Raw genomic sequence first — 25,005 nt, forward strand, 5'->3', positions numbered from 1 at the left:
TAGCAGTAAATTCTGTGTTTCAGTTTGAAGGAATGTGTACATTGTTCCTGAAAACTATACTGAGTGTTTGGACAGCATAACGTAGAGGATGATCTATATAACTGGAAGTGGGGATAGGAGGTGAAGACTTTGTATCTTCCCCTGTAAACCTAGCTGCAATCTATCTAATCGCCTCCTCTGTCTGCGGTCTAGTTTATTCCAAGGGCAAAACAACTCTTCAAAAGTATTCTGGCCAAAACCCTTCAAGGGGCTCTTAGGTTCTCCAAGAGCCTTTTGCAGCGCATAATGAGGCAGAGGGAGAAACTGAAAACCTGCCTCTTAGTCAGTATACTTACAGTAGTGTATGGGGGGAGAAAAAGGCACAGCTCTGTTTCTGCCCTCCACGTGCTTGCAAGTACTGTAATGCACAGGGTCATTTATAATTAGAAACATGACTCACTTAGAGCTAGGAATTGCAGCTTGTCCTCAGAGGATACGACTTTTTCATGCCCTTCAGTTCAATTCCTCTCCATATTAATGTTACTCTCCTCTCTCATTTCTTTTTCTTCTTTCAGGACCCCAGAGCTGATGTTAAAAAGTGGCTGCTAGCAGACCAGAGAGCTAAGACAGGGCAGACTTTGGTTCCAACATTGTCTCGGCTTCCTGTAAAAAGAAGGAAAAGGAAAAGGGAAACAACATTTTTCACATTCTCACTCTCTCTCCGCAAAATGGACAAAAATCAGTTACAGAAGAAAATGGTGTGAATTCAGTTAAAGTTGCAGAAAGAAACCAAGATCTCTGTGCTTGCCAAGTGCCAGTGTTGCTGAAAATGAGACAAGCAAGCATGCGGAACAACTGAGAGCAGGAGGTTTGACAAGGAATCTGGATAAAGAGCAGTCAATCAGAAGCACAGCCACATTTCAGAGATAAGGGATGGAGTGAACAGTGAGTGGGGTTTCATAGGATTGGGCTTTCTGGAGTACATTTAAAGAGAAAGAGACAACGACACTCAAGCAGAGAAGATAAAAAAAGAATTTGTTTAATTTATAAATTCAATGTCTGCTTCATGTTCTTAGTAGGAAAAAATCACGTGAAAAAAGAGGATGAAGACCAAGGATGAGATCAGGTAAATGAGTTAACCATTGTGAAATACTTTGACTAGAATAAGGTGACTGTCAAAACTCCTGATGTTGCTCATATTCTCACTGGCTTCAAGTGGGAGCAAGATTGCCTGAAATGAACTTGGAGTTTATCAAAAGGTGCAGTTCATAAAGGTAAAATGAAGTGCTTAAAAATTACACAATAATGCTGAAGGGCCATATTGTGATCCCTTTATTCATGTTGGTTAGTAGTTACTCATGTGAGTACTTCCACTGAAATCAATGGCATACCTTATGTGAGTAGCTGCTCACCGCTATGAGTAATAGAATCACAATCTGACCTTAAGTTCTTAAGTTACTTGTAGAATCCACACTTAGCTTAAGCATTTAGACAAATATATTTGAAAATGATGATGAAAATAATTTTGCTGCTTCACTTACTGCACCTGGAAAGGCCTGAATTCAATGTTCTGTTTCCCTAGCTACCAGCTAAAGCAGAGGTGGGCAAACTTTTTGGCCTGAGGGCTGCATCTGGGAATAGAAATTGTATGGTGGGCCATGAATGCTCAGAAAATTGAGGCTGGGGTGCGGAAGGAGGGGAGGGCTCTGGTTGGGGGTGTGGGCTCCAGAGTGTGGCCAGAAATGAGGAATTCAGGTTGCGGGAGGGGGATCTGGGCTGGGGCGGAGGAGTGGGGGGGGGGTGAGGGCTCCGGCTGGGAGTGCAGGCTCTGGGGTGGGGCTGGAGATGAGGAGTTTGGGGTGTAGGAGGGTGCTCTGGGCTGGGATCAAGGGGTTTGGAGGTCAGGAGGGGGATCAGGGCTGGGGCAGGGGGTTGGGACATGGGGAGAGGCTCAGGGGTTCAGGCTCCAGGTAGGGCTTACCTCAAGCAGCTCCTGGAAGCAGCAACCATGTCCCCACTCCAGCTCCTACATGGAGCCGCAGCTAGGTGGCTCTGCGCGCTGCCCTGTCCTCAGGCACCACCCCTGCAGCTCCCATTGGCTGCAGTTTCTGGGCAATGGGAGCTGCAGGGGCGGTGCTCTGGGTGAGGGCAGCGTGCAGACCGGAGCCCCCTGGCTGTCCACACATATAGGAGCTGGAGTGGGGCCATGGCTGCTGCTTCCGGAAGCGACATGGAATGACCCCCGACCCTGCTCCCCAGCTGGAGCGGCAGAGTGGGGCTATGCTGCTGCTTTTGGGAGATGCGTGGAGCGGCCCCTGACCTGCTCCCCAGCTGGAGTGCCAGAGCGGGACAAGTCCCAGACCTCGCTCCCCAGCGGGAGCTCGAGGGCCAGCTGAAAATGGCTGATGGGCCAGATCCAGCCCACAGACCATAGTTTGCCCACCCCTGAGCTAAAGAGTAACTTTCCTATGGATAGAGAATCTAAACGAGGCCTTTGAGACCACAGCTGTTAATTTAATATTTACTTGGCCTGTGAGATGTTATTTGAAATGTTCTTGCTGTCTGTGGGTGGAATTCACCCCTTGATGGTAGGCCCGTGCAAGGCCCTTCTTCCCTCTGCTCTGTGGAATCCCCTTGATGTACATGTGCAGTGTGATTCAGGCAGATGGATGTGCAGGATCTACAGAGCAGCCACTGCACATTCTGTCCACTTGAGCCGTGAACTCTGCACTGACATGGAATATGCCATTGCAGAGAGGAAAAGTGAAAGTTGGTCAGGGTCCCCTGCATGGGAGTGTAGATGAGGCTGGGTCATTATTTGAGCCCAGGCTGAAATGGTGGCCGTGGAGGGACTGATCTGAAGCCTTGTAGCCTACCCTGGGGTTATGTGGGTTGATGTCCTCTCCAAACTCCACACAGGCAAACCACACAGACTTGATTATGCTGGCTTTATGCATGACTTGAGAATTCTACCCTAAAAACAAGTTATTTGATTTCTCAATTAATCATGGATCAGAAGGAGTGAAAGATGTTTCTTATTAATGTTGTGGTTAGTCTGATTTTATTTTGTTCCTAGTTTTATATTTCAGTATTAATTTTTTTATACTTTATTTTTGTTTGCATCTGTATTTTGTCACAGTTAATTATGGTTATTTGTTGTTTCCTTTTGAACTCTGTAAAACTTTAGTGGAAAGGATATATTCTTCAGTATTAAGTGATTAAGTCAAAATAAAAAATTGTCTATCCCTCATTAATCTGATCTGCAAGAAACAGAGAACAAAGCCTTTCAAACACAAAGCTTGTACAGCTAGAAATATCCCGAGCCTTCTAAACTGACACCAAGGACTGAAATAGAGCCACATCTCCCAGGCCCCACAGTTCCCTGTCCTGAACAGCATCCCTAGGGCAGGAGTTTATCCCTCCATATGACCTTAAGAGAGGGAAAGATATACAAGTTTTGGCCATCTGTAGGTGATTTTAAAAATCAGATAAGAGGTGTTTTCTCCACCCTGGAGCCTAGAAAGAGTGGTGGTGTGGAGGCCTTTTTTCCTTGGTTGTTGCAGTGTGATAGAGCTCTCTAAACTTTCTCCTCCCTCCAATTACTTTTATATGTAGAGTCTCAGGTAAAATGAAGGAAAGAAAATGGATATCAGTGTTCAAACATTTGTGAATCCAAAGAAAGAAAGAAAGTTATCTTTTATCTTTGACATTTAAGACTAACAGATTGATGTCAGAGGTCACTGGGTTGTCTGAACAATGTTGCGCATTCTGTGGTTTGGCTGTGGAGCAGGGGTTGCTTTTGCAGATGCAGGCTGGTTATGCAGAGAAAAGGATATCTGAGTCAGTACAGCAGGGGTTGGGAAACTACGGCCCATGGGCCAGATCTGGCCCACCAGCCATTTAAAATAGGCTCTCGAGCTCCCGCTGGGGAGCTGAGTCTGGGTCTTGCCCTTTTCCAACGCTCCAGCCGGGGAGCAGGGTCGGGGACCGCTCCATGCATCTCCCAGAAACAGAGGCATGGCCCTGCTCCAACCAGGGAGCAGGGTTGGGAGCTGCTTCACACTGCTTCTGGAAGTAGCTACATGGTCTTGTTCCAGCTCCTACGTGCAGGGGCAGCCAGGGGACTCCACTCTGCATGCTGTCCGTGCCCCAAGCACTGCCCCCTCAGCTCCGATTGGCCAGAAACTGCAGCCAATGGGAGCTGCAGGGGCAGCATCTGTGGATCAGACAGCGCGCAGAGCCGCCTGGCCGTGGCTCCGTGTAGGAGCCGGAGCCAGAGCCAGGCCACGTCAACTGCTTCCAGAAGCAGTGTGGAGCAGCCCCCAACCCTGCTCCCCAACTGGAGTGGGGCCATGTTGCTTGAAGTAAGCACCGCCTGGAGCCTGCACCCCTGAGCCTCTCCCCGCCCCCCAACCCTCTGCCCCAGTACTGATCCAAACCCCACCGTCCAAACCCCTCGGTTCCAGCCGGAGCACTCTCCTACACCCCAATCTCCTCATCCCTAGCCCCACCCCAGAGCCGCCACCTCTACACCCTACTCCCCAGCCCAGAGCACCCTTCCAAACCCTGAAGCTCCCCCAACCAGGGCCCTCACCATGTCCTGCACCCCAACCCCAATTTCCTGAGCATTCATGGCCCGCCATATAATTTCTATTCCCAGATGTGGCCCTCAAACCAAAATTTTTGCCCACTCCTGCATGACAGACATCCTGGGCCACAGCATAAGCACATATTTTGATTCAGTGTCAAAAGGTATTGATTTTAGTCCTCTTTCTCTAGTTCACGATGGTTAATTGGCTTGGAGCCTCTACAGTGAAAAGAGGTCACCTCTTCATTTTTCAGAGAGAATTTAATTTCCCTTGGATAAGTCTTTTTTACATGATGACTGTGTGACCTAGCTGCAGTGTCTCCCAGGTTTCCTTTGGCTTGAAGAGTAGGTTTCATACTCATTAGTGCTTGTTTTTCACTCTGAGAGATGACTTTTTTCATGCTAGAGACAGGGCACATGCTTCACTTTTGTATGCAGAGTAAATGACTCAATTTGTATTGCTTGAGAGCAGATTTTTGCATCACATATTATCATGTTGTCAATAATTTTTAATTCTGTACCTCAGCCTGAAGTACACAATGGACACTAATAAATTTTTAAATTAGGGACCTTGTACCACCGAGATGATAAATAACCGGTAATATCAATTATATAATGAATGCCATTCTTCCTGCTCCTTGAAGGTTCTGTGCAGTTTATGCTTTTATGTACATTTATGTTTAAAAGAGCTTCCATTAGACTACTTTTGCATTTTTCAGGATTCCCACTGGAGTCTCTTTCCAGCAAAAAATAAAAAAAAGTCAATCTTAAAGATTTTGGTACAGTATTTTACCAGATCTTCTACTTCGATAAAGTATGGATTTGTCAGGCAGCAACTGAAACAGTATCTATATGTTCATAATTGCAATTATGGTCAGCTATTCAAACCTGTGTATGGCATATAATGCCTCAATCCTGCACTGCTCAGGACAGATAGACACCCCCGCTCCCCCACACCCACAGTGAACCCCTCTGATGACCTTGGGACTTTGCATGGACATAGGGGGTTCCCAGTGTGGAACATTGTGAAGGACCAGGACCTATACCTATATGTAAATGTCTAAATCAGCACTTAGGCACCTACAAGTTGTAGATGTACTTGATGGAAAGAAGGGATGGTTTCATGGTTAAGGCACTGGAATGGGACTCAGGAAATCTGGGTTAAATTTCTGGCTCTGTTACAGACTTCCTGTGTGTCTTCCCAATCTTGTCCTATCTTGAATGTAATCGCTTTAGAACTTGGCCTATCTTTAACTCTGTATTTGTACAGTGCCCAAAACAATGAAGCTCTAGTGTCAATTGGGGTCTCTAGGACAGAGGTGGGCAAACTATGGCCCGTGGGACTGTCCTACCCGGCCCCCGAGCTCCTGGCCCGGGAGGCTCGCCCCCAGCCCCTCCCTTGCTGTCCCTCCTCCCCCTCCCCTGCAGCCTCAGCTTGCTCTCTTCACCGCCGGCGCAATGCTCTGAGCGGCGGGGCAGTGAGCTCCTGGGGCAGCGCAGCTGCAGAGCCCAGCCTGACCCTCCATGCTGTATGGTGGCAGCGGCGATGGCATGGCCTGACTCCAGCTGGGTGGCGCAGCTGTAATGCCGCCAGCCACCGGTGCTCCAGGCAGTGCAGTAAGGGGGGCAGGGAGCAGGGGGGTTGGATAGAGGGCAGGGGAGTTTGAGGTGGTGGTCAGGGGGCAGGGGTGTGGATAGGGGGTGGTTGGGAGGGAACAGGGGGCTGAATGGGGACGGGGGTCTGAGGGGGCAGTCAGGAAGGAGGGAGGTTGGATGGGGCGGCAGGGGGCAGTCAAGGGACAGGGAAAAGGGATGGTTGAATGGGGCAGGGGTCCCAGGGGGGCCATCAGGAATGAGAGGAGGGGTTGGATGGGGCGGTGGGGGTCCAGGGGCAGTCATGGGACAGGGAGCGAGGGTGTGTGGCTGGGGCAGGGGTCCCAGGGGGGCCATCAGGGAAGGGGGGGTTGGATGGGGCAGGAGTGTGGGGGGGTAGATAGGAGGTGGGGGCCAGACCACAACTCCCTCCGCTAACTGGCCCTCCATACAATTTACAAAACCCGATGCGGCCCTCAGGCCAAAAAGTTTGCCCACCCCTGCTCTAGGAGAAACTGCAATACATATAATAATAATAAGTAGAGATTTCAAGACTAATTTTAGGCTTTCAACTCTTAAAGCTGTCCCTACATTGTATATATTTGGTACTATCAAGTTATATTTAGTGTGGTAGGGTGCCAGTTCCAAACGCCCCTTCACAAACCATCAGAGGCTCCTCTATTTAAATAAAAGAATCAAATAAAAGAAACTTCCTTCTCAGAAGGGCCTCATTTATTAGTCTTAGGGCTTGTCTTCACTGCAGTGTTAGCTTGAGATATAGTTCAAGCATTGCCTCTAACCTGACTCCCATCCGCATACAAAAATCTCTAGCTCGAGTTATGTGGTGCCTAAATTCGAGCTAGCTGGCCTATAAGGGGTATGGTTTGAAGCTTGAGTGCTGTTGTTGCTCAAGCTAGTAATACAGTGAGGATGCTGCTACAGGATACTTAAAACTCTTCAGGAGCCTTATCTGCATTGCTAAAAAAGGTGTATTTTTTACATTGGGATAATTGACACACACGAGCTGTCCTGAGATAAAAACTTAATAAAGGCTCGGGCCTTTAGTTTTACCATGAGGTAAACAGCTCTTTGCTCCTGGTGTTGACCTTGGTGAGTCTGAGAGGCCACACTGGAGAGCTGCACATACCCCATACTCAATAAACTAGTGCTGCAGGCACATGAGTTTAGCACTAGGATTTCTGGAGCTTTATCCCAGGGTTCTTTGCACCTCACCAACTGGAGATGCTCTATGTATTGGTGTGTGGTGTATTATGGAAGAACTTGTCTGTCCTTGCTGGACAGCAAGTGGTCTGAGCCCGCCACATTTAGCGGAAGCTTTTCTGGCTCTGCACATTCCTCACAGCCCATTCCACCTAGGGAACAAGCCATGGATTTGTTGGATGAGCTGATCCATGGGTGAACTTTTTATGCAATGGAATAGATGTTCAGTGAGACTCTGGGTGCCATTTCAGGAGCAGTTTCTGAAACATGGAAGGTGTCGGGACTCGTAGGTCAATTCATTCATGGCAGGCTGGACAGACATGGTACTTGCTGCAATTGCCATACATTCTGCTTTTGGTGCAGGAGAAGATGGAACTCGCACAGTGTGATGGGAACCACATTGTCATAGATATCTAGCATGACCGGCAGTGGCTCTAGAACTTCTACATGAGGAAGCAGATCTTCAGGGAGTTGTGTGAGGAGCTTGCCCTGACTCTCTAGTGCCACAATGCTCAACTTAGGAAGGCCTTACTAGTACAAAAGCAAGTTACAGTTGCTGTCTGGAGGCCGTTGCAAACCAATTTATTGTTGGGAAGTTAACTATCAGGGTTGTGGTAGTGGAGGTTTGTGAGGTGATTAATCCTGTGAAATAATAGCTGGCTTTAAAAGAATGGGGTTCCCCTACTGGACTGTGGCCATTTTGATGGCACAGGTACCCACAATTTTCCCAACAGAAGAAGAAAGCAAATATGTCTACAGCAAAGGGTTCGAATCCCTGCTTCTTGACCACTGAAGTAAATTCATGAACACCAATATGGGAAGTACGAAAAGGTGCATGATGCCAAGGTGATGAGGAGATGTGACATTTACACGCTGGGACAAAGAGGGACCTTATTTCTTCTTAATGTTGTTATCAAGAAGGTGTTGGTGCCCATTACTTATCTTGGGAGACCCTTCCTACGCACTTCTGCCATGGCTCATGAAACCATACCCTGACATCAGAGGACCAGCCACAGGAAGTTTCATTGTGGGATGGTGGTGGATTGCACATTTCACAAGCTGAAGGCAAGATGGCACTTGCCTACAAAACCTTTTGGATTTCAGTGTCGCTGACTGCAGCCGTATGATTTTGGCTTGTTGCTCTCTGCAAGGCTAAAGGTGAGTATGTTTGCATGGTGTGGATTCAAGGCACTACTGGTTTGCAGACCCAGTATCGGCTACCAGAAAGTGCACTGATCGCTTGCGCTGGGTCAAGGCAGGCAAGGGAAATAAGTGATGCCTTGTGTGCCTGCATCCTTGCACCACAAGTTGGTGTGAATGAGTTCTGATGCTGTAATGGGTGCCTGTAATGAGGTGATGATTTTAACAGTTTTGATCAATGTGTAACTAATTTTTACTGCTGTATTATACAACTGTCAACTTGTTACAGGTTTTATGCAACTGTAGGTTTTGTGGGTTTCATGTGATGTGTGAGATTTTGCAACTTAATTAAAAATTTATGACACAACTTCCTAGGTCCACCTTCCTTTACAAGAACCCACACAGCAACCTGTTGTACAACCAAACCAATTTATTAACCAAATAACGGAATAAAAAAAAAGTTAAACCATTACAGGCGTAACAGCTTCCTCTTCATAAGTAGGAAGTAACAAGTGTGCAGTGTGAAGAGAAGTGTACGTGTGTCTGTGCAAAACATTCAAAACCAGAGTAAAACAATGAAATTGTATGAACCCCAAACTCCAAGCCTCACAAGTCAATCTCACTGGTAGTGGAAGCAGCTGTCTGTAGATCTCCTCCTATTCTCCTTCCCTCTGGTAGAATGTGTTGCCAGGTTTGCATGTGGCTGCAAAGGGTTGTATGGGGCTGTAGGTTGCATGGGGATGGAGAGCACAGGGTACATTTGTCCACTCCAGTTCATAGAGTTGTCAATAGCTCAAACAACCCTAGAGTTTTCCAGTTCCTGCACTGGCTGCAGGATGTGATACCATGGAGGAGATTCTATGGGCATTAGTGAAGCTGTCAAAGGGTGCAGCAATGGAGCTGGTACTGGAGCTGCCAGCTGCACCCTGTCGGTCACCAAGTTGATCAGCCTTTCCATGAGCAGATGGTCCTGTCCTCTATTCCTCTGCTCTTCCTTGAGGAGTTTGTTGAGCAGTCTCTCCTCCCTCTGCATGTCCTGCTCCTCTTTCAGACTCTGGAGCTCCAAGTACTCTTCACTTGTGCAGACCACACCGCCAAACATCGCATCCTTGTCCCTCTTATGTTTCTCCTGCTTCTGGACAGTCCTGTACTCCAGAGTTCTGGCTCAGAAGGTTGGGCCATCTAAGGTGAAAATGCTTGCCACGATAATGAAGGAGCATATTTTTTTCTTTGTCATTGTGGCATGGGGGGGAGGGGGAGGAAATAATCCCCCAGATTTTATGTTCTGCATCAACATAAAGCCAGATTGCAAGTTTTTATTATTTTGGAGTGCTTCTCTTATTTCTTTATGCATTGTCTTGTTCATAACCTCCTGCTAACATAGTCAGTCCATGGATTCACTGTGGTACAAGAAGAAAGTAGGTTATGGAAATGTTATGGCTTTCATTGTGACGGGATCCCCGAGGTACAACCTGGGACTGTGGGACTGCCATGCCCCCTTAACTCACTGATCTGGGTTGTCTCTAACAATGCCTTACTGGTGACAAGCAGCAAACCCCTCCAGGTGCTGTTACCACTCGGTACAACCGCATTTGGAATGCCACACCCAGCTAGATTGCATGAATGATCCCAGAGCCACTCATGAATCACATAGAGAAAGGCACCAGCCAAATCCCTCCCCCCCAGCATCCAGCCTTGTACCTCAGGAATATACCATCTTGCACTGCTCAAGATCCTTTCTTGAGCAATGCAATTTTATTTATTGGTTCACCACTTCATCAACGAAAAGGGGACATACACCACCTTTTGTAACCTGAGCATATTTACCAAGCGCTTCAGTTAAAAAAAACTGGTAAGGACAAACATTAGCATAAGTTTATTGATTATAAACAGTTCTTAAGTGATTATAAGTGATAGGCAAAAAGTCAGAGTAGTTACCAAAAGAAAATAAAAGATAAACACGCAGTCTAAATTCTCAACCTTATTAGACTAAGCAATATCTGGACTAAGCAGTTTTTCTCGCCCCACTGGATACTGCTGGTTGGGTATAGTCTTTCATACACAAGCTCTCCCTGTTAGCCTTGGCACCACTCTCCTCAGCTCCAGTGTTCTCGTTGCCTTCAGCATAGGTGAGGGAAGAGACAGGACAAACCATGGAGCCTCTGTCCTCTATTTTACATCCTCATTCTATATGCTTAGAGAAAACAAGTCCAGATATGTCTGGTGGGCATTGCTGAGTCACCAGGCAAGGCTGAACATTCACCTGGTATGGCCTTATGCAAGTGAGTCATTGAACTGTAACTTGCTGGACAATGGCTGCTGATGGTTGTTCGACACAAGCATTGGTTATCTCCCTTGTTTTTTCTGGGGAGCTAATATCTGGATGGTTTCCTAACTCACAGCATATTTTAGTGACAACCAAGAACATAGTCTTATAACTTCATATGCACTAATGATATACATATTTAGATAGAACAATGTCTTTTAATCATAGCCTTTCCCATAATACCTTACATGGCATGCTTTATATGAAATATTACAATAATGTAATACAAATGATGAATATGGGGGTTACAGGGTGTTCCCCCAAGGTACAGAGTGTCACATCCACCCTCAGTCGAAGCAAAACACACTCTATTGCATGTACCATCCTCCCTAATGATAGTTCTGTTGAGCATAACCTGTAGATTTCTCTCTCTTAAAAGCACATTTTTCATCATGACAATAACAAATATGGCAGGTAACGCTTACCAGGCTTCAGTTCAGATACTGACCCTGTGCTGCATACTCTCCAGGCTGTTCCCCAGGTCCAGCTGCAAAAATAGACCCTGAATGTCCACAAGCCCAACTGGCTGAACTCTGCTGTCTGTTCCTGGGACTGAGACTCTGCCATGGTCTCATCTGCTGTTACCCCCATACCCCTCTTCCATCAGGTTGAAAACAAGGCCATCTGAGTTCAGGAGTATGTCAGAGGTGATGGTGGGCTCTGTGCTTGGGGCAGTGGCAACTCTGGTCAAGCTCCTCATAGCATCAATGAATGCTAACATTGCCAAACCTGCCATTTCCATCCTTGGCCTTGTGGGATAGCTGCTTCATCTGCTCCCTGTACTACCCACCAGTCTGGTGGATGCCCACATCTCCCAGTCTCTTTGAGATGGTCTCATAGAGATGTATATTTTTGGAGTTTCTTTTATGATCATGGTCTGGAGACTTCTTACACCTGAGGTTAATTAGAACTCCCATGTGCTCCTCCAGCCAGCTAATAGCATGCTAGCATCTTCTATGGAAGATGGAGCTGGGCTGAATTGGTCAGAAACTAGAGCAGGATGTGGAAAATTAAATAAATTCCAAGCAAAGGTATGTGAACTGACAGGTAGCAGTGCATAGAGGGTGACTCTGAAGTGAGTAGGCAGAAGGGCCAGAAGATACAGATACAGGAAATTGTGGGAATGGCATGGCTTTGAGTGGGGATAATACAGGAGTTTGGACAAAAATGCACAGCACAATATGTGGCAAGCCTGCAGTGTAGACCTACTTTTGAAGTATTAACAGGATCATTTCACCGCTGTTATTATCATAGAAAATGGGCCTAAACAATACTTTGTATTATAGATAGGAAATGTATGCTAGCTACACTACTTGCAGCACTACAATCTCTCCCAAAACAATATTCCAAAGACCAATTTATGAAATTTTTGTCCTCCATTCTGGTGGTTTGTTCTTTTGCATAATTTGGAACATCAAGACTTTTTTACTAGTTGTTTTTTGTTGTTTGAGCTTATTTGAATAAATAAACCTCGTGATTTAATATTTGTTATGGAGATACAGTAACTGCTCCATAGTTAGGGTTGCACATAGTTCCTTCTCTGTGTGCCTTAAAAAACTTTGAGAGCTTTTTGTCTGTCAATGTATGTTAGGGTCAGAGCTGAAAGTAAGTTTTTGCTCAGAAACTCACTAGCAGGTTTTTATTTTTTTATACTGATTTGTGCCCTGTTGCTCTGATTTTTATTTTGTATGCAGGTAGTAAAGTGAAACAAGATTTATAATCTCTTAAACACTCTCCACTGGTATTTGTAATCTGCCATCTATATAAATAGTTATTGCTCTCTTATTCAGTTATATGTAACTGAGACAGCAAAAACCATGTAGTGGAAAGGAAAAACTACTGCTAGCCATTGCCTTTAAATCTTTTTATTATTATTAGTAGTAGTAGTAGAGTAGTACTTCTAATGCATCCATACTTTTAGTATTTGGGCATGGATACATGCATTTAGAAATGCATCAGCTCCCTAAAGGAAGAGGAACAAAGCTTCCACCGTCATTATATATTTTAACAATGCCACAACCACTTAGAACTGGTTCAGCGTCTGAATGTAATGGAACCAAATGATGAGTGCATGCAGACTAGGAGTATTGATTACACATAAAATAGAGTAACCCATAATAAATGTTTTCAGCAAAAATATTTAAATTATGTAACAAACCAGGTAAAAACCAGGAACCTTGTTTAAATAAGACATTTTCACAATCCAGACTCTGTCCTTTATTTTTAAAGTAAATATACCACAAATAGAATCTTTATGATTTTCCTTTCTTTTTTTCTTTAAGAAAATGAGTGTTCTTGTTTGTTTGCTATTATTGAAGCAGTTCAAGTAAGGCATAATTTAGATCCAGATTCTGCCTTCATGCATCTTCTCTTCCACCTTAATTGCAGTCAATGGGGGTCCACAGGGAATAAATAAGGGCAGAATTTAGCCCATAAATGATCTGGCTTTGTATCTAACTAATGGTTTGATTGCAACTTTTTCCAGTCTTTTCCCTAAAAAAAGTGTGCATGTGTCATCAGAGAGTGGTAGATTTATTCTCAGGCTTCTTGAAATTAGATTAATAAATATGGTACTGTACTATAGTTTGCTGTTCAGTAAAGCATAAGCCAGACAAAGATTTCACTGATTAGTACAGTCAGTCATCTCTAGTTAATTTGAAATGTTTAAACATTCTAATTTTTTAAAAAATGCTGTTATAAATATTCAAGGAATTGGCTTAGAAATTAGGTGTAAAACAAATGTGCAATGCTTACTATGTTTTAAAAGGTTTTAATTTTGTTAGTAGTGCATTGTCTTAAATCTAAAAGTGGTGTTGAGTCATTGTTACTTGCCAGATAGCACTGCAGAATCTTAGCAGCTGCAGTTGCATATCTTTTACAGCAGTACGCTTCCTGTTGAATTAGTAACCCAATAATATTTGTTTCTATGGCCCCATTCACCCTTCCTTTCCTCATCCTGCTTCTCATCTGTTTCTGCACAGTAATATCCCGTCTTGCTTATGGAAGGGACTCACATCTTCCAGTGCAGCAGATCCTTGCCAGTGTTCCCGATGAGTATGAACATGCTTAGTCATTTTGAAAACTACAGTTTTTTATTTCCAAGGAAATGGCCATTCTGAGGATTGCTTTCATTTCATTTTATAGCAATATGATAACATTGCAGAGGGCTCTATACATTTTGCATTCATGCTCTACAACTTTGTTTCCACATATCTTGATTGTGTTTAACGTCTCCCAATTTCTATAGCACTGGTCAAGCAGAACTCCTTTTTCATAGCCATCCAGTCTTAAAGGAAATGTTCTCTTACTTATTTATTTTGAAAATTAAAGTGCTGTTGTACTTTGAAAAGTGACTGTAAAAATGCCATTCTCGGATTTTCATGTTTTATCATCTCAATCATTTCCAAGTCAACTGCACTCAGTTTAGAAGTAAAAAGATGTTTCTTTTAAATGCAATTCCTGCAGATTCACCCTGGGTTGTGAGAGTCAAATGAGTTCTTTCCTTCTCATATAACATATGATCATCAGTAATAAAGGTTCTGCAAGCCAGATTTACTTGTGTGACCCATTATCTTCAATCGGTTTGCACAGTGCAATGATTTAGTAAACGATTTTGTTGATGTGCACAAGGAATAGAATTCCATTCATGCTTCCAAAGCTGTGTTGTCTCTACAGTTCTAACAGGAATAAAAACCAGTAAAAAATTATTTTTGTCACTAAAAATCAAAAGATAGTATTGAGTACATACCAGGAGTACTTCTGAGTCAGAAGGTACAGTTTTTATACAGTCACTTTTCAGGGATGATTCACTATTTAAAGATGTCTACCCATTGTTACATTTCAGGGGAAAAGAGTTAATCAATCATTATTACCAACACGCAAAAAGATAAGGAGCTTGGTTACAGATAATTGAATTAGCAAAAAGAGCTAATTAACCAATTTGTATCTCCCTAACACCAGATGAACTGTACCAATCCATGGATGAAGACTTGTCATTTCTGAAGCAAACTTCTAATCCAGACTGTTTCCTGAGAACACTAACCAACTGTATTCCCCATAAGCAAATGCATTAACTTCTCTAGATGTTGCCATGCTTTTTCATAACTCTTCTCTGTGTGTATTTTTGCCCTTCAAGAGGATAACTCCAGACTGATGCTGCCTATACATCTTTCTTCTGGGTGAGGGATCATAGTCTGTTGACGACCACAGAGGATGTCTAGTAGCCTTTGGCTGCCTAAAATAATGAGGCTAGATGATTGAGTGTTTGAAGGAAATGGAAAGAGGTAGAGAAAAGGGAACATTTGAGGGAAAATGGAGTACGAGGAGAAGAGCTGAATTTTTTGGTACTATGGAGTGATAGAGGAAAAATTAGAGGCAATGGAGAATGGGAATAGAAACTGGAAGATTATTGTCCATAAACATTCAGGGTCAGTGAAGTGAGACAAAGGCTGGGAAATGAGGCCCCACATTGTGATTTTTGTTGCTTACTGTCCTTCATTTTGGGAATGTGTGCTCCACACCATGGAGCTGGCATGCTGAGAAGTGTGTAAGACCTCAAAACCACTGTGAAATAAGTCAGTGTCATTTCATTTTACAGATGGGTAAACTGAGGGACAGGGAGGATTAAGTGACCTTTTTCAAGATCGATGTCAGTGTCAGAGCTAGGAACAGAATTTAGAAGTTCTGCAGTGCCCTGCTCCAATCATGAGATAACACTGTCATTCCAATACTAAAAATCTACAACTGGAAAGTATATCTATCATAAAGAGATTATTTTATGTATATTGCACTGTAAGTATCAGCTTGTGTCAATGAAAGTATTATAAAATTGGCCAGTGCCTCGCTAGGAATTTTGTCTGTCCTGTTTGTTGCTTTGCTTCTCTTATTTAAAAAAATGCATAAAAACCAACTAGCTGATGACATCAATATTCTTTCAAAGCAGTAGAATTGTTGCAGATTTTGTACAAGACTTAAAATTGAGAATCTGAGTACTTGTGGTCAGTCCATATCCCATGGCAATTTACATTAGTAGGTTTCTTTGTTAACTAAAGTGTCCTGGACAAATTCCACCTCAGGAAATTACATTCCACATACGTAAGTTACATTGACTTACACACTGTCCACACCGCGCGCGCTATGTTGGCGGGAGATCCTCTCCGACTGACACAGTTTCTGCCTCTCACAGAAGTGGAGTAGTGATGCTGATGGGAGAGTGCTCACCCATCCGCATACCATGTCTTCACCAGACCTGCTACAGTAGCACAGCTACATCAGTGCAGCCTATAGGGGCCTAAATATGCTGGATATGGCCACCAAAGATTCTCTCTTTTCCAAGGGGCTTCCCTGGGTGGTGTAGAACCAGCATAGCAGCTCTGTGCCATTCACTTATAAATAAAGCTATGATTTTGTCACGGAGATCGTGGAAGTCATGGAATCTGTGACTTCCAAAGACCTCCATGACTTCTGCCTCGGTGGCTGGGAGTTACAAGGTTCCGCTGCCTCCTGCAGCGGCAAAGAGCTGCCATCTCAAGCAGTGGGCTACTCCAGCCTTCACAGACAGGGGGTACCCTGTAGCTCTTGTCTGCTGCTGTGGCAGGGGGACCCCCACAGCTCCCTATCTGCCACCGCAGGGCAGGGAGACCCCAGCGGCTTCCCTTCACTGCAGCAGGGCCATGGGACCCCTGCAGCCCCTGGCCGCCATGGGGGAACAGGGGGACTCCTGCGGTGGTGGCAGGGGGATTCCTGCAGCTCCCCACCATTGGAGAGGGGGGAAGGGGACCCTGGAGCTCTGAGCAACCCCGGGTGGTGGGGACCCCAGAGCTCCCAGCCACCCCGCAGCTTCCTAGTCAATTCCCATTTTATCATGGATATTTTGAGTAAAAGTCAGGGAAAGGTCATGGGCTTCCATGAATTTTTCTTTATCGCCTGTGACCTATCCATGACTTTTACTCAAAATATCCATGACAAAAATCGTAGCCTTACTTATAAGCCTTTCACTGCAGGGGTCTTGACTAGAGTATTGTTGCACTCTGGCTTTTCTTGATTGCTGGAACAGCCTCTTGAGGCTGATCTAACATATGCTTGAGGCTGGCCAAGGATATGAGGTAAAATGACCTTTGCCACCCCTCCCCACTTCATATACTGAGTTTATCTTGGTCAGAACTGATACTCAGATATGCTTCTACAGATACAGATGAAGAGTACTGTATTTAACTTGTGTATATAGTGTAGATTCTTTTGAGGAGGAGGATTTTAAAATGTTGCAGGCTCTCTCACTCTGGGAATGGTAAAACTTTTTGCAGCACAGTATTATAGTCTGTGGGGATAAGAAGGATTTTGCCCTGTATCACTTTGTGTTGGGATGGAATGGGTTGGGGGAATTTTGCTGTCTGTGTCTGCAGTGTTGCAGTGTGTTGGGATAGGAATTAGTTGGTTTTGCTGGATGGGTTGAAGTCTGTTGGGAATGGTGGGTAGGGAATTTTGCTGTACATGTGCTAGTCTGTAGGAATAAAGAAGATTTTGCTGCATGTATGTGTCAGACTGCGGGGAAAAGTGGGGCATTTTCCTGTGCTGTGTCTGTGTCCGGAATGGGGAAGATTTTGGTGTGTGTGTCACAATCTGTGGGGATGGGGAGGATTTTGCTGTGAGTTGCAGTCTGTAGGGATGCAGGGAGTTGATGGTGAGTTTCAAAATCCTTGGGAATGGGGGAAGACGCTGCTGCGAGTGTTGCTGTCTATGGGGATGAAGGAGAATTGTGTGTGTCAGTCTGTGGGAACGGGGAGGATTTTGCTATGGGGGTGTGTGGGGATGGGGAGGGGTCTGCTGTGTTGTGTGTGAATCTGTGGCGATGGAGAGGGGTCTGGTGTAGTGTGGGTGTGGGTGTAAGGGGGAGAATCCTGTTGTGTGAAGTGTGTGTCGCTCTCGGCCCGGGGAGAGGAGCCGTTTGTCTCAGGCGAGGGCAGTTCCCTGTCCCCGGTAGCCTGGTTTCCCTCCACAGCGGGAGGGGGTTGGTGACAGCCGCCTCCCCTGCAGAGATCTGTGTTTTGGCCCGTCCCCGCTGGGGGCCGCCCGTGCTCAGTCCCGCCCCCGGCCATGTGTGGAGCCGCGGCGCCGCGTGGGGAACAGGGCCCGGCGGGTGCCGCAGCTAACGGTTCTTTGTGTCCGGAACCGCTCGGCGCGAGCGCGGCGGGCTCCAGCTGTCACTGAGCGGCGGACGCGCCCGGCCGCTTCCTCGCTGAGTGACCGCGGCCGCGGGGGGATGTGAGTGCGGGGCCGGGCGGTGGGTCTGCGGCACTCGGCCGGGAGTGGGAGGCGGCTCCGCGAGCGGGGCCCTCCGGCCCGGTTCCGCTTCGGCGACTCCTCCCCGCCGGAGCAGGGCGGCTGGCGCAGCCCCACGGGGGCAGGGAGCGCGCGGGATCCGCGGAGCCTTCGCCATGCGCATCACCCCGCTCGTGCCTGCAAGGCCAGCGGGTCCTGTCCGGGTCAGAGCTTCATCCTCTCTCCCGAGAAGCGGCGTCTTTGCCTGCAAGCAGGGCCCCGCCTGTCGGTGCCTCCCTGCGGCTCGGCGCTTGCGGGGAAGCCCAGGCTGATGCTGCCTGGCTGAAGAGGTGGAGGATGTAGGTGGCTAGATAGCAAGTGTGAAAAATCAGGACACTTTTTTGGGGGAGGGGTATTGTGTATATGAGACAAAGCCCTTAATATCGAGACGGTGCTGATAATCGCGGGATGTCTGGTCCCCCTAAGGGCGAGGTGGGACCTCGCCCTCGCTCCCCCAGCTGGGCAGGGTGAGCTAGTGGCAGCGGGAGCTCTGTCCTGCCCCCGCCCACCCTCAGCTTCTCTGCCTTGTGTTCCGCAGGTTGGCCAGGGTGACCGTGCTCCATGACTGCCTGGGCTGCAAGACATTCGAGGTGCCTCCTTCTGCGGCTGTCGGACACCTAAAGGCATTAATTAATTCAGAAACTGGGTTTCCTGTCGTTGAGCAGAAGTTGTGGCACCTTGGGAGAGAGGTGAGTGTCCTTCTCTGACTGTGACTGGCTGCCAGACTGATGTACCCTTTATATGTGGCCTTGAAAGCATCCCTGCTTTCCCTGGTGAAGACAATGCAGAGTTTAAATGTTTAAAGCAGGGGTCGGCCAACTTTCAGAAGTGCTGTGCCAAGTCTTCATTTATTCACTCTAATTTAAGGTTTCGCATGCCGGCAATACCTTTTAATGTTTTTAGAAGGTCTCTCTCTATAAGTCTATATCAGGGGTAGGCAACCTATGACACGGATGCCAAAGGCGGCACACGAGCTGATATTCAGTGACACTCACAGTGCCCAGGTCCTGGCTACCGGTCCGAGGGGCTCTGCATTTTAATTCAATTTTAAATGAAGCTTCTTAAACATTTAAAAAACTTTATTTACTTTACATACAACAATAGTTTAGTTATATATTATAGATTTATAAAAAGAGACCTTCTAAAAATATTAAAATGTATTACAGGCATGTGAAATCTTAAAGTAGAGTGAATAAATGAAGACTCGGCACAGCACTTCTGAAACGTTGCCGATCCCTGGTCTATATTATATAGCTAAACTATTGTTGTGTTTAAAGTAAGTAAGGTTTTTAAAATATTTAAGAAGCTTCATTTAAAATAAAATTAAAATGCCGATCTTATCAGTTTAGTATGATCCATTTCCTTGCAGAGTTTTCCAATGTGCGCCACAGCAGGGAGTGGCTGAGGCCAGGAGCAGAGCCCCGGGCTGGCTGCCGGTACCCCAGGCCAGCAGTGGGCTGAGCGGGGCCGGAAGTCTGGACACCGGCTGGCGGGGGGGCTGATGGCCGGAACCCCAGACTGGCAGCGGGCTGAGCCTCTCAGCCTGCCACTGGCCCCGCTCAGTCCACTGCTGGTCTGGGGTTCCGGCAGGGGTAAAAGTAACTTAAATTTCTTACAGGTACTGTCGTATTACAACCCCTCTCAAGGGGGGAGGAGCTCAGAGGCTGGGATGTGTGTGTGGGAGCACTCAGGGCAAGGGGTTGGGGTGCGGGAGGATTGGGGTGGGGATGTGGATGGTGCAGGAGTCAGGTCTGGGAGCACGGGGGGTGTAGGAGTCAGGGTTGGGTAGCGTGAGGGGTTCAGGGCAGGAGGTTAGGGGGTGTAGGGGGAAGTCCTGGGGGTACGGGGACTTGGGGCTGGCCTGGGACAGAGTCTGTTGCGGCTGGGTTACCTGGATGGTGGATGGGTCCCTGCCCCAGGCTGTTCCTGTTTCTGCCAAGGGAACTGTGGGCCAGCTGTGTGGGGGCACTGCATCTGCAGGCAAATGGAGGGTGATGGTAGAAGACCAGGGCCGACTCCAGGCACCACCCCAGCAAGCAGGTGCTTGGAGCAGCCAACGGAAGCAGGGGGGCATGTCCGGCTCTTTGGCGGCGGGTCCCTCACTGAGGGAAGGACCAGCCGCCGAAGATTGAAGCGGCGGTGGTAGAGCTGCCTCAGATAGTGATTGCGGCGGGGTTTTTTTTGCTGCTCTGGGTGGCAAAAATGCTGGAGCTGGCCCTGCAGAAGACCCCCTGGCCTGCCACTCCCTTCCCTCAGGGGCTGCAGGGACGGCACGCAACAGACTCTGTCCCAGGCCAGCCCCAAGTCCCCGTACCCCCAGGACTTCCCCCTACACCCCCTAACCTCCTGCCCTGAACCCCTCATGCTACCCAACCCTGACTCCTACACCCCCCCGTGCTCCCAGCCCCAACTCCTGCACCATCCACATCCCCATCCCAATCCCCCCGCACCTTCCCGCCGGCCCCTTTCACTTCCCTGACTGCCTGCTGCTTTGGCTGCCCGCGCCAGCCTGCAGGAGAGTTCCGGCAGCTGGGAGTGCGCAATGCGCTGCACCCCAGTATTGGCCGGCTCTGGGTTCTGGCTGGGTTTCGGTTCTGTCTGCTGGCCCCTTGCCAGCCGGGGCTCAGCTGCTGGCCTACTCAGCCCACTGCCAGCCTGCAGTTCCGTTCACCCAGGCTGGGGGCGGGCTGAGTGGGGCCAGCGGCTGGGACCTCGGCGTGCCATTAAAAATTGGCACGCGTGCTGACCCCTGGTTTAAAGCATTAAATATAATACACCTCTACCCTGATATAATGCAACCCAATATATCACTAATTCGGATATAACGCGGTAAAGCAGTGCTCTGCGGGGGCAGGGCTGCACACTCCAGCGGATCAAAGTGAGTTCGATGTAACGTGGTTTCACCTATAACGCAGTACGATTTTTTGGCTCCCGAGGACAGCGTTATATCGGGGTAGAGGTGTATGTGCATGCATGAAGTAGCCTATTGCAAGGAAAACATTGAGGTAGTTGGTTGATGATTATTTATATTAGAGGAGAATCTGGAGCAGGGTTGATTTGATTTATACCAAATTGATTTAAATCATGATTTAAATCACTAGTCAGAAAGACTCGATTTAATCATGGTTTTCTACATAAAAGTGTATTCTTGTTGGTTGTTATAACCTTAATACATGTTCTTCACAACTCAGAGATAGATGTAGGTTTCATTTTTAGAAGGTACACACTATACATTTTTTAACAGTGATTTATTTTGAAAACTTTTCAGATTAGTTTTAGAGCTATATTAGAAAGTGAATGTTTGATTGTTTCATTTACCAAAGGTAATTGAAGCAGATATTTATGAAGTCATTGGGAGGTGAAATATCTCTAATTCAGCAGGTTAATTATTAATATTTGGAGGATTTTCTTGCCATGCTGTATTGGGAGGAGAACATCACCAGACAGACATTTAAATTGTTTATTTAACTAAAACAACAACGTTAAGTATTCTGGATTTTTTTCTTCAACAGCGAACTGTCTGGTGATGTTCTGAAACTGAAACCTACGTCTGTCTCTGAGTTGTGAAGAATATGTATTAAGGTTATAACAACCAAAAAGAATGCAGTTTTATGTAGAAAACCATGATTAAATCGAGTCTTTCTGACTAGTGATTTAAACCATAATTTAAGTCATGATTTAAATCAATTTGATTGAAATCAAATCCACACTGGTCACAGGTTTCTTGATTTTACTCTCCTCAACCCTCCATTTCCATTTTGTGGTATCTTGCCAGCCGGAAAGAGGTGTTAGCACATCATCCTCTGAAATGCAACAGGAAGCCAAGACTCTGAGCAACACTTTTTGGTTGGCATTGCTACTGAACTATGTCTTTTGGTTGGAAACATTTAGTCACTAAAGAGTCTTGCATAGTTAGTCTGATATTTTTGGGTTTATATTTAAGAATATAAATAGAGGTCGTTTCTTCTCTGTCATGGCAATTCTAAAAGTTATTTTCAACCTTTTCAACTCTAGTTGCTTAGGGCCAGATTCCCCCACTGTCATATACACTGAGTAGGTGAAATGAACTGCTGTAGAACTGTTTCCCCTTTACAAATAAAGTGAAGTTTGCTTTATTTATAGATGACAGATCTAGTCAGTTAAAATAATCTTGAGTGTCAGTTGTCATGGTGACAGGGCTAATTGCATCTGTGACCTGTTTTCTGGCCTCTCTGAGTACATCCCCCCTCAGGGCAGCCGAGAGTGCGTTTGGGCCCCGGTGAAAATTTTTTTTCAGGACCCCTACCAAGGGCGAACTGGCTAAACAGGGCCGATGAAGCCGGGCCCCAGGTAATTTGTACCAGCTCTCTCCCCCCACCCCCCCAGCCCTGTCTCCCCTTCATTATGAGGCCTTGTGCTTCTGTCTCCCTATAGCAGAACCATGCAATTCTCCCACTCTTAGACTAGATCCCAGGCCGTGTATCAACTGTGTTACCACAATAGCTCTGAGTACCTACTGTTCTTTTCTTCAGCAGCTTGTGGCCAGCAGTGACTCCAAAGAGATATCTTAAAATGAAGTATTGTTTAAACTTAACAGTAGGAATAAAGCATAACATAAGAGAAGATGTTATTAAAAGAATAAAAGGTCTACACTTGTCTATCTTATTTATAGTCGTAGGTAGGCCTGTCTTACCCAGGCACCCCAAACTCTGGAGTCTGAGTTCACCTCAGCTCAACCTTATCTGTCCCCTTAAAGAAGTGTGTCCCTTTAAGTCTAGCCAGAGACTTTGTTTTTTCTTCCCACAGGTGTTTTTTTAAAGCCCAGTTTGGTTAGAGCCAGAGCATCAAATGCTTTTGTATTGGCCTAAAAGTGTTTGCAAGAAAGTGTATATCAGGATCCACCCCTTCCTCGTTCTGAGTGCATTTCCTGGCAAATCTGCTATTGAATTAACTCAGTATTTGAATACATGAAACAACATAAAAGCCCAGTCAAGAAACAGTATTCCTAATTTTATTACAGTCAGCTTCCAATCAATCATATCTTTAATCACAAAAATAAGTCAGATCATCTAAACGCTCATGTACATGAGTCAGTTTATGCACATGAGTGGTCTCCTTGAACTCAGTGGAACTATTGTGTGTAAAGCTACTCATATTCATAGGTGTCACAGGGTAGCTGGTCCCTGTAGCTAAACTAAGCCCAGCTCCCCAGTTGCAATTCTCTGTACCTTTTCCAATTTTAATTATCTTTTTGAGATGGAGTGACCAGAATTGCACACAGTATTAAAGGTGTGGGAATAAAATTGATTTATATAGTGGCATTATGATATTTTTTGTCCTATTATCTATCCATTTCCTAATGGTTCCTAACATTGTATTAGTTTTTTTTGACTCCAACTGCACACTGAGTGGATGTATTCAGGTAACTATCCACAATGACTCCAAGATCTCTTTCTTGTGTGTTAATAGATAATTTAAACACCATCATTTTTTTCATATAGTTGGAATTATGTTTTCCATGTACTTTACTTTGCCTTTGTCAGCACTGAATTTCATCTGCCATTTTGCTGTCCAGTCACTTAGATTTGTGAGGTCCCTTTATAACTCTTTGTCATCTGCTTTGGAATTAACTATCTTGAGGAATTTTGTAACCTCTGCAAACTTTGCCACTTCACTGTTTACCCTTTTTTTCCAAATGATTCATGAATATATTGAACAGCACCGGTCCCAGTACGGGTCTCTAGGGGATACCACTATTCACCTGTCTCCATTCTGAAATCTGGGCATTTATTCCTACCATTTGTTTCCTGTCTTTTAACCAGTTTCTGATCCATGAGAGGACCTTCCCTCTTATAACATGACTGTTTGCTTACGAGCCTTTGGTGAGGAACCTTGTTGATAGTTTTCTGAAAGTTCAAGTACTCTATCTCCACTGGATTACCCTTGTTCACATATTTGTTGAGTCCCCCAAAGAATTTTAATATATGGTTGAGGCATGATTTCCCTTTACCAATGCCGTATTTACTCTTCCCCAACACATTGTGTTCATCTACATGTCTGATAATTCTGTTCTTTACTCTAGTTTCTACCAATTTGCCTGATTCTGAAGTTAGCCTTACCATCATGTAATTGTCAGGGTTGCCTCTGGAGATTTTGAAAAAAATTGGCATCACATTAGCTATCCTTCAGTCATCTGGTACAGAAGTTAGTTTAAGTGATAGGTTACATACAGTTAATATTTCTGCAATTTTATATTTGAGTTCTTTCAGAACTCTTGGATGAATACCTTCTGGTCCTGGTGATTTATTACTGTTTAATGTATTGGTTTGTTCCAAAACTTTCTCTATTGACCCTTCAATCTGGGAGAGTTCCTAAGATTTGTCACCTAAAAAGAATGGCTCAGGTGTGGGAATCTCCCTCACATCCTCTGCAGTGAAGACCAGTGCAAAGAATTCATTTAATTTCTCCGCATTGGCCTTGTCTTCCTTGAGCGCTCATTTAGCCCCTTCATCATCCACTGGCGCCACTAATTATTTGGCAGACTTCCTTCTTCTGATTGTCCGAAACCAATACAGGTTCGAGTAAGGTTTTGATCGAGTGAGGAAAATCAAAACGTGACAGATTGAAAGTTCAAAATCACGTGGCCGTTTATTGATGGGGGATAAGTTGCAACTTGGGCTGGGAAGGAGTGCTTTTACCAACTAACAATACTTTTAGAACGAGAATATTTACACAACTTGAAACAATCTATTTACAACCAACAACAGGAAACTAAATGATCTGTGATTAACTGCTCACCAGAAATTAGAGCTGATACACCAAACTGATTAAACTATATACGTTAACCAAATATTGTAAAGTA

At 45.6% G+C, this 25,005-nt stretch overlaps 1 protein-coding gene across 10 annotated transcripts in view; it reads left to right on the plus strand.

Moving 5' to 3' along the window:
- SACS (sacsin molecular chaperone) overlaps positions 1–25,005 on the plus strand; it is a 138,046-nt gene that overhangs the window by 26,495 nt on the left and 86,546 nt on the right. For 8 of the 10 annotated variants that reach the window (XM_050937076.1, XM_050937073.1, XM_050937078.1 and 5 more), the window contains 2 exons: positions 555–1,105; positions 18,703–18,853. In XM_050937076.1, the coding sequence (XP_050793033.1) occupies positions 1,083–1,105; positions 18,703–18,853 (174 nt within the window). In that variant the 5' untranslated portion in view covers positions 555–1,082. Of the gene's footprint in view, positions 1–554; positions 1,106–17,968; positions 18,108–18,273; positions 18,464–18,702; positions 18,854–25,005 lie in introns of those variants that run through there. The other 2 variants (XM_050937080.1, XM_050937081.1) reach the window with 2 other exon arrangements.

Source organism: Gopherus flavomarginatus, chromosome 1, assembly GCF_025201925.1.
Source record: "Gopherus flavomarginatus isolate rGopFla2 chromosome 1, rGopFla2.mat.asm, whole genome shotgun sequence".
NCBI lineage: Eukaryota > Metazoa > Chordata > Testudines > Testudinidae > Gopherus > Gopherus flavomarginatus.